The sequence below is a fragment of the Rhea americana genome, unplaced genomic scaffold (assembly GCF_003343005.1).
Source record: "Rhea americana isolate MKP2758 unplaced genomic scaffold, rheAme1 scaffold_25, whole genome shotgun sequence".
Lineage (NCBI taxonomy): Eukaryota > Metazoa > Chordata > Aves > Rheiformes > Rheidae > Rhea > Rhea americana.
Genome location: NW_028186368.1, coordinates 7,052,380 through 7,062,624, shown reverse-complemented (window position 1 = coordinate 7,062,624; position 10,245 = coordinate 7,052,380). Strand labels below are relative to the sequence as shown.

At 40.7% G+C, this 10,245-nt stretch overlaps 1 protein-coding gene across 1 annotated transcript; it reads right to left on the bottom strand.

Moving 5' to 3' along the window:
* Positions 1-599: 599 nt before the first annotated feature.
* NDUFAF4 (NADH:ubiquinone oxidoreductase complex assembly factor 4) lies at positions 600-4,181 on the bottom strand. The gene is made up of 3 exons (XM_085306954.1): positions 3,992-4,181; positions 3,185-3,282; positions 600-911 (listed from the first exon to the last, which is right to left on the bottom strand). Exons 1-3 carry the CDS (start codon positions 4,116-4,118, stop codon positions 615-617), a joined length of 522 nt encoding a protein of 173 aa, XP_085163080.1. The 5' UTR covers positions 4,119-4,181; the 3' UTR covers positions 600-614.
* Between the last annotated feature and the right edge of the window lie 6,064 nt (positions 4,182-10,245).

Below are 10,245 nucleotides of genomic sequence, written 5' to 3'. Positions count from 1 at the left end.
AGTACAGATGTTAAAGTTAAATAAGAACAGAGTGGAGAAGAGGAGCTATCATCAGCCATTCTTGTTCCAGCATCATTAAGAGGTCCTCTTGCTATTCGTTTTCATTCTAAGTTTTTGATACAGCTGAATTTTCCAGTGTTATCCTTCTTTGCAAATTATATTTCTTCTGTATAAAAATGCAATAGTATTTATAATAATAACATTGTTGTATATACATCTTGACAGCAAGTCAATATAGACCATAACATGAAACTCCAAAGCTGGTGCACACAGAGCACTGATTTAGCCAAAAGCCAGGAATTTACTCCATTAAGAGAGGCTACCTGTTTTAATGGAAGTTCTGGTTAGTATTTTAAGTGAACCTGTGCATATGACAGCCTGTTACATGATTCTCTGATTATCTCATTAATACAACTTAATAGTTATATTTTGKTTTATAAACTGCCTCCAATAATTGCTGCATTCAATTGAAGCCAGAATGGAACTCCTGAATATACCCTATTATATACAAAGGCAGCCTTGTTGGATGACACGTTAGTAATTCTTTTCAGACAATGAATACATTCATAAAATTAAGACACCAGTGAGATCACACAAGGTTTCGGTAATTATTTTTATGTTGATTTTATAGCTTTTCTGCCTTCAGTAGGAAATTCCTGCACAGTAAAAGGAATGAAGAATTCCAGGAGAGAGGTGACCTCCTTCAGTTCCAGACTGTACTCCTCTGCTATTTTCTCTGCAGTCCATATCTGAGGACGAAGTTTGTGATTATTGAGAAGCGTCAGAGCTTCCACAATGGAAATTTTGCCTTTGGGAACTTTCTTAACATCTAGAGCCTGCAAATGACCTAGTTTTGTAAGTCTCTTTTCCTCCTGTTTGCATGGAAGATGTTCACCACCTCGATCTTTTACCTAGTTGTGGGAAGGAAAACAAAAAGAGCTTAACAGCAGTTGTGTTTACTATACATACTGTAACAGCCAAGTTGTTCTCCTAACTACATCTTTTCCCCATTATCACAGAATTAAAGAAAGGATGCTTTGTCTGCTGCACTTCTTGATACCACTAAAATAATTGTCAGTTACTGCACAGTCATTCTACATACGGGGCCAAATCTCTACCCAGATTTGRGGTAGAAAAGAAAAAAGCCAAACATCCATTAAACACTAGGTATTGTACATACTAGACAGCCCTACATATGTCACACTGCGGATTTTGGTAGTCAAACATAAATAAAGGTAATATAATACTTGTTACTTATTCATGGGGAGGGCATCATACCCCAAATTGGTATTCTTCTTCTGGTACCATTATAGCCCCTTTCGTATTTCCTCTCTCCCCTTCCCTTTCTTTCATATTTACATTTTAGTTTTGCAACTAAAAAACATCCCTTCTTTTGCTCTGCTTTGTCCAACAAAGCTGGTGCTCTAAAAGAAACTATTTTGCAGCTTCATATGCAGTTTGATTCCCATGATAACTGCAGTGCGTCCAAAGTCTCTTGTCCCAAGTCCTTTCACATTTCCTTTTCCAAGTAATTTTCAAACCAGCTCTACATTCCCCATATTGCTTTTTACTAAGACTTTACCAGTGAATTACACTGCAGAAAAGATACTGTGAAAACTTTAACCTGAAGGAACACTACTTTAAAGTTATCATAGTCTATAGCCACTGATTAGCCCACAGACATTCTGTATTAACCCATAAACGAAGAAGATTCTAGAGTATCCATGCTGTTTCTAACTTACAAAAAACATCTGATAGTATCTTTCTTCTTTTTCTTCCCTAAGGCATCCTAAAATTACGCCAAGACGACAAACTACTCTTAATATCTTAATAAAATGAGTTAACTCTGGATATCTGCTACTTCAAGACTGTGGGTATATTTTTCTACTTAATACAGACAAGATATGCAGAACATGCAAATATGTGTATATAAACATACACAAGGCATTCACAGTAGTATCAGGAAATGAAGGAATAAGCTGTTGGATGAGGTTTTGCCAATAAACCTCAGTGGTAACACATTTATCCTATTTATCCTGACAATTTAAGCAGACACATTACAAAAGCAGATCTTGCAAACATATCAGCAACCTCAGACTAGGCTCTCAAACTTGGTCAAACACTATGAGATCTCTTCTGCTTTTGACTTTTCCTCAAATCTGTCTTAACAGCCTGACAAATGGAAGAGTTTAAAAATACTGAAATTAAGACAAAGATATTGAAATCTTTATCGCTTCAAGGTTAGACTGAGAGTCTTAATCTCTTTTATGRAAATAATGGATGTAGATTACTTGGATACTTAAGAGAGAAACTGCAGAAATCCATTTGCGTTTTAAGATGTTTTTAGTCTGGAATGGAAAGCACTATAGAAGTGGTAAATCAGAGAGACTTGGAAATTTTTATTGCTAAATGATCATATAACTTTTATTACCACATGAGGAAGCTGGAATAAAATGGTTCAGTAATGGAACAGGAAAAAGGACAAGACATAGTACAACAAAGTGGAAGAGAGGAGACTGAACCCCAGCCTACATATTACTGGAAGGGGTATGCCTTGCCTTCCAAGTCAAAGACTGCAGCCATTACTGATGAGGAAACTGATCAAAAAGAAATCCCCAAAGTTAAACAGAAAATTTTAACTAAAGCACGACCTCAGCCACATAAGGAAAAGGCTCTGTGTAGTATGACATGAACATTTTAATGGAGTTTTTTAAACTACTGATGCTAATGTCTTTTCCTCTACCACATTCATGCTTTTATGTTAGTCCCAGTCTCCTTCCCACTAACAAGTCAATGAGAGATCTCTGGCAAATTCTTGTGCATTTTTCCAAAAGACTTGTCAATTATCCTTCTGCCTTTGAGGAAGCAGCAGTGCTACCTTAGGTGTGTGTGTGGGGAGTCACTACGACATTCAAAAGAAAGACTATGTGTAAGCATTTAAAACGTTATATTACCAGAATCTGTCACATGTTGAAGACCACCCAGGACTGTCAAACACAGTCAGTGCTGCTGATAGGTGGAAGAGCAATGAATACATCAGTTTTATCTATAAAAAAGCACTGTTTKTTAGACAGTGATAAGAGTATTTTTATCTTGAAAAACCTGCCCACTAGGTAGAATTTGTATTCAGTTTGAAAACCACAAAGCTAATGTTTGTATGCCTCCTTCAACGAGACACACTCACCTGCACAGGTGGATCTCTAGACTCAACATAAACATCTTTTAACAAAGTGAGGAGCCTTTCATCTTTTCTGTAAATTTCTTCTTGTATTTCTGGATGATCTAAAGGCAGAGGGGAGAAGGGGGGGGGGGAAGAGAAAGATCTGAGTCACAGCATTGTTTCATTTTTGATACTTCTATCAGCCTAATCACTTTCCCAGAACCATCATACTACCCTCCACCTACACAGTGTTTCMCAGGAAGATTTCAGCTCTGCATTAGTTCTAACACGAACAGCACAGTTTTTCACTGGGAAACGAGGCCGCTGCCAAYCCCACTAACGCTAAACACCACGACAAACCCCGCGATAAAACGCGACGTAACCCGTACGACTGCGTCCGTTCACCCCAGGCACGGGCACTATCTGCCTGCGGCCTGCGAGGCAGACATGCGATTAGCCACGCTCGCGAAAGGAGAAGAGCCGAGCCGAGCCGAGCCCGGCCCAGGGGAGCGGGGCGACAGGCAACACCGGCCGTTTGCCGCCGCTCAACCGTCCCTCGCGCGCCGCCCCCAGCAACCGCCCCTAGCAACCGCCCCGCCCAGCCGCCGCGGCAGCCGCGGCTCCCGGCGTGCCCCGCGCGCGGCCGCCGCGCTTTCAATGTCACCCGCCAGCGCCGAGCGCCCCCGCGCCTCGCCAGCGCCGCCCCCCGCTCTCCCCTCGGGGCCCCCGCGCGGCTCCACCCCGCCCCGCCCCGCCGGACCGGCGCTTGCTGCCGTCCCGCTCCTCCGCGCAGCCCGCCGCGGGCAGCCTCGCCTGCCGGCGGGGACTCACCAGCCAGCGCGTCCAGCCGCGCGGTGGGGTGGCGTGGCGCGGCCGTGGGCTTCTCCTTGCTGATCTCGCGGCGGGCGCGGTTCTCCACGTTGAAGGTGCGGAACACGCGAGTCACCCGCGCCCCCATCACCGGCGCCCGCGCCGTGCCGCCTGCGCAGCCCGGCCGCAGCGGCCGGGGGCGGGGTGAAGCGGTGTGGGCCGGCCGCGCATGCGCACAGGCAGGGGCTCCGCGCCGCAAAGGGAAAACGTGTCCTGCGGGCCTGTTTGGTCTGTTCGGGATAACATTTTCCCGTTTTAAGCATTCACGAACATGACTGGTGTAGTGTAATTCAGTGGGCTTTATTATGTAACTAATATTACGGCTGTACATACGGGGTTGGACTGCCTTTTATTTTATTTTATTTTTTTTTAATAAATCGATTCCCAAAAGTTAAAGCGAACATTCAGCACAAGGAGAAGCAATRCCGTGTGATTTCTTTTGGGGTAAAGTCGAGGAAATCCTCAAGGTGGCGGGCTAGTCTACGGTTTCCATACTCGGCGTTTTAATCGTTGATRCAACTTTGTCAACATTTTGAGGCAAAACATAGAAACTGCTGTTTTATAGATCATTTTTTTGGATGTGTTACTTCGTAATTCTACTCACTTCGATTTATGAGCAGGGTTATTACCTGTGCACATCACAGACCTCGAGAGAGTTGTGAGGAGAATGTAGTGTAAGCCAGGCGGTGGAAATCTGCGTCGGGCCAATACGTGTCAGCTGCACCAGCAAGCTGCAGTTCATGATCGAAAGGCTCATAAACACACCGAGTGGCCCTGATAGCAAGAATAAGAGGGCTATTCAATGTATAAAACGTTATCTTCCTTTTCATATTTTAGCCTCCAAATAYACAGTGTCATCATGTGACACCGCATACACTGCTTGAATGATGAATCCTCCTGCAAGAAGGATATCTCAACTTTCTTTTCCAACAGGTTATCAGCTAGTATGGCAGCTTAAAATAACTTATCATGCTTTTTTCTCTTTGCAGTTTTTTACTGGAATAATGATAACATGGAAGGATGTTGTTTAAGGATGTCGTTTGTCTTATTATTACTCCGTCATTAATGTGTACAACATTTCCTTATAGGCATAATATTGCTTTATKCAGTGACAGAAAACTAATTTTCTAGGTAGATGTAATCTAGAACGAATACCTTATGTGGCCATTCRGAGAACAGTTGCTTTGTATCGGTCAGAGTTTGTGGGCCATGCTCTGTTACTCGGCTGCGGTCGTGATTAGGGTGTAACTTTTCCCTTTCAGCTGTCTGTGATCTGCAGCCCAGTTTTGATGCAGCCCAGATGAATAACCTTGGCCCTGAGTTCTGAGAAAATTGCTAAACTGTGGAAAAAGAGCTGTGAGAAAGTACTTGAGCCATATAAGGTAAGTAAAACTGCWGATAAAAAGAGAGATGGAGTCAGCAGCTTGAAGATTCAAGAGGAAGAGTRTAAGTATGAAAAGATACAAAATTCCATGTGAAAGAAGGAGTCGAAAACGGCTGATGAGTGCTCCAAGRTGCAACGGAGGCTGACTCGTCTCCATCCGACTGACAGCTGTCTGGTCAACGCAGGCTGACAGGGTAGCTTACCAAAGGAGGTACACATACTACTGGCTTGTTAATCCTAGCTCTTGTGTGATTTGGCCAGTACATATTTCATGTTGTTTATGTCCTGTTTGCAGACTCTCTTCATGCATAGTAACAGTTGCCTGAATCAAGCGACTAAAAGAGTGAGTGTTACACAGGATAGTGAAGAGATCCAATGTCTCCCTATGCTCTTTTCTAAGAGGAAAATGCCTATTTTCTGTCCTTGCATTCATCTAGTTTTGTTATTGCTGTGTGCAGGCAAAACTTGGATATCTATTAGTGTTASTAGCAACTTTATTATTAACAACAACAATGATGATGTGGTAGCTATTAAGACTACACTGTGCTTGAATACTGCATAATGAATGACAGTTTTTGCTTAAAGGGAATTGAAAAGACAAAGCAGGTTGATGAGAAAAACGAGTAGATGCACAAAGACAACGAGAACAAGGCAGCATCAGCATGATCTGTGCTTCGTCTCTGCCTTCTTAGAGAGCCCTGAAGGGGCATTTTTTTCACTTCAACACTTGGAAGACTCTTGATGTCTGTAGAAGGATAAAAACATCTCTTTAAATTCTGTTCTCTGTTCATAAACTCACTCTGTAACCAACCTGATCCTACTTTAGGCATTGTTTATGTACTAATAATAGGAATGTGGAAGCTGCTGTAAGATTTTGTATCTCGAATCAGGCTGGTGGCATGTCTAATTAAATCTCAGTAGTCAATTAGTGACTGACTTTACACATTTCTGGAGCAAGAGGTTTAATATTTTTGTAATGGTTAGCCTATACAGTGTTGTTATGGTAAATGTAATGGTAAATTTCACAGAGATGCCTTTTCTTAGTGGTCATAAATCTTTGATGTGTACTTTAGTATTTCTCTGAGACATGTTCTTACTCTTCTGTCTATGGATGCAAGCCATTGCTACAAATATAGAAATAAAGATGCTCCCCTTCAAAAGCTAAGAATTGCTGGCTGCTAGGATCAAACTCAGCATAGCAATTCTATCTCTGTAAAGCCTAAATGTGACTAACGCTGCTGTAATATTTACTGACAGCAAAATAAATTCACCAGAAGGCAGTCAGTTAAAAATAGAGTGATGTCATTCTCTGCCTGTCTCTTCCTATCACTGAGGATGGCACAAAGCTGTCCTTTTTATGTATAAGGAAGGATGAGAAGTACAAGATTTATATTCTGAAGTTACAGTCTTTCATCTTTCATTTAGGCTGTAGCAGGCAGAAGAATTGGAATTTAAAAAAACTGTTTGATCATTTGGCATTTTCTTAGTGTAACTGTATTGATATTAAGTAGCAGTAACCAAGAGCCTGGGATCCTTTGTCACATATTTGCAAGTTTTTTTTTTTTTTTTTTTTTTTTTTTTAATACTGAAGGTATAGTTCCTCAAAGCGTAAAAACTGTGTGTATTCAGCTTCTACTCCATTATAAATGCATTTTTTCTTAAACTAAGAATCTGAATTTTTCCAGAGAATTTAAAAATAACAAAACACACGAACAACACAGAATATCCAGTTCATTTATACCAGCAGCCTGTTGTCAGCAGTGGAAAGTATCAAATATTTCAGAAAAAAATACTGGAGCACCATATATGTGCTCCATAGACTGCCATACTGAATCTCCTCCTAATGCTCTCCCACCTCTGAGGAAGAATTTTCTAAAAGTTTTGTGCACCTGAAGAATACGAATACATCTGGAAACATTCTTTAAGCCTTTCTTTCAGTTTTTCATGCCAGTTCTGATTTTATGTTGAGGGGTTTGTGTYTCATTCCTGACTAATTCCATAGCTGAATGTAAAATGGGTCCAAAATTAATTTTGGTAGTTAACTAGCATCAAAAAAGGCTGACTGGTCTATTGCAAGTTCCCTTTATGGAAGGGAGCAGTGGAACATCTGGCTTTTAACTTGATTTAGTATGAGATGCTGCCAAAGTTTCCTGCTTTCTTTACTGCTCAGAAAAGCAGGAATCAGAGTATTAGTCCAGATAAGCAGGTAGTCTCAGTGAARTAAGAATCTTTTTTAGTAATGGATGCTGAATTTGACAATTTTTGAGACGAGATCGGTGAGGTTTACTACATGACTTATTGTCTAGAAAAGTTCCAGAGGTTAAGGCAGAGGAAAATTTGAATCACTTAAACTGTTGTGGCACAGTTTAATATATGATTTTCTCCATGCTGTCTACCACTGACACTGTTTTTCTCTTTTCATATTTATTTTCCCAATTGTTCATAAATGATGGTAATCTATGGGGATACTGTCCAGTAAATTCATGTACAATTAGGAGTAAGGGAATTCAGCTCTATTTCCTGCTTGCTGGTTTTCCGTTAAATACAATGAGAGCATTGACCCATTTGTTCCCTATCTCATCAGCAGTAAGGAGAGCCAGAGAACATAGCATTACCAAGAATTAATTATGTGCCAAGCAGCACTGACTGCCCCATGACTTTGTGAAGATGCACCCAAGAAAGATGAGCGTTGAGAACACTGTTGCCTTGAAGTGAATTCTGGTTGTGCGGTTGTTTGTGTTACTGAACTTGAGTAATACCTGATCCATCTTCTACTGGCTCCAGAAGTATCTACAATATACAGAAGACTTTTGCCTGATTCCAGGCTGTGACCRGAGCTGTATCTTTTTAAGGCTAGGTGGCTGCAGTGCTTTATTTAAAAGCACGAGTTTCTGTTGGCCCTTCACTAGGATGAAGTTTATGAAGAGCGTTGCAAGTGCACATTTACAGGCCCGCATCAGTAGTATCCGTACACATTACTAGTTCCTTCTAACACTGATTTCAGGATGTTGCATTGACATTCTTCTGATTGACTGTGGCCTGGTATTACTGACATCATCTTTYGTAATTTTCCTAGCTGATTGTTATAATCTCAATTAGCAGGTTACTTTGACTTGGAAATAYCTGATAATGAGACGGCCTGGTACTGGAATTAATTACTTAGAACAATTAGTGGTGTGTGTTTTGCTATGCTTTTCAGTGAGAGAGAACGTGGTCTTCATTCTTATTCACAGAGTTCAGTTCCACATACTCTGTTTTCAGTGGCAGTATCGCTTTAGAGTCCTGCTGCCCTCGTTCTTTCCTTTAGCCCTTGCATCATGTCATCACTCATGCTAGAGCAAGGGTGCAAGAACTCATCAGGGTGAACAACATCAGATAGTTGATCTGATTTAATAAAGACAATAGTCCTGTAATTTTTTAAGGTGTATCAGTGACAGTTTGACTGCTTCTGCAAAAAAACTGTGAGCAAAATATGAGGAGTGAGAGAGGAGAAAAGGTATACAAATACCTTATACTGCTATTGCTGCCAAACTCTTTTTTGCTTGTTTTTGTGAGATGGAGAGGATGTACTTTGCACCTAGATCATTTCATTTCAGCAATCACACAAAGAATTGTACTGGCCCAAATGAGGAGGAGGTGACCAGAAGTCAAAAAAAACCCCAGTGTAGGATGGGAGATGGGCTGGCTTTGCTGACACACTAGAATTCCCAAGAAAAACACTATCTCTTTGGGCCTGTCAAAAATGGAAGTGAATCCACTTGAAAGGTAAGAATTGTGTTAGCTGTAGGAGAGGTTTTGTATTATGATGACAAATTGTTGCAGAAAACATTGTACACATACAAACTGCGTATTGGTAAGTACAAATACCACAWCCATCTTGCTGGATTAAATACATGTAAATTGATGTATCTTTACACCTGCAAGTTCTGTTTGTTGGGGTTCTTGCTATTTCACTTGTTGAGCAAGCCCAGATAATTCCCCATTCTCCAGTAAGATTTTCTATACCAATGGAAGATTTCCCATGAGGAATTTTCCTCAAGAAAACAGCAATTTCTTTTAGATGCTTTGATATCTTAAAAATGCCTAGTTTTTGCTCGGCGCATCCCTTCCACGTGGTGGGCTGGTTTGACTTTATAGTATATCAAATAATACTATCTTCTCTTTATGTTATGTGGCTGTTGTAAGTTAGTACCCATGAAACAAGTTCAATAAATACTGATTCTGATTTTAGGAAGTGTTTTGATCAAGTTTAAAGGATCAGTTTACTTTTACAAATATATTAAAATACAAACRTGCAAAGACCAAAGTATTTCTTTGTAAACAGCAGCTTTAGTACATCTTCGACGGAGTTTGCCATGCACTGTACTATCATCTGGGGAGGTGACTAAAGTGACTAGTGATGGGACTGAGGTAAATTAGGTGACTGAATGACTAATAAGCTGAAGAGACTGAGATGACTGAAGTGCCCTGGGTGACCTACATATCCAATATAACTGAGACCTCTTCTTTCAAGTGTAACAAAAAAAAAAAAAAGAGAGAGAGAGAGAGAAGCACATAGAAATTCTTTCTGCACTCTGGTCAGTCAGTCAGCTGGGCTGCTGGTCAGTCAGATACATAAATAGGCTATTTACACAGTGATTTGACAACTGAACTATATATGTATCAATGAATTAAATTAGACATTTTGAATATGCCAGTAACAAAAATGTCTGAGCTGCGATAATGTCAGTGATTAAGAATGTGTGGTCCTGCAAGGATTTAGTGAGTAACTGTTTAGGAGAGCCTTGATCTACAAAAGCATTGAGATTACTCATTTCCCAGAACACTAGTC

Coding starts and splice junctions, on each gene's coding strand:
- NDUFAF4 (XM_085306954.1), bottom strand. CDS start 4,118: ATGGGGGCGCGGGTGACTCGCGTGTTCCGCACCTTCAACGTGGAGAAC. Junction 3,283..3,991: donor GCGGCTGGACGCGCTGGCTG/GTGAGTCCCCGC, acceptor CTCTGCCTTTAG/ATCATCCAGAAATACAAGAA. Junction 912..3,184: donor CTAGAGATCCACCTGTGCAG/GTGAGTGTGTCT, acceptor TCCCACAACTAG/GTAAAAGATCGAGGTGGTGA.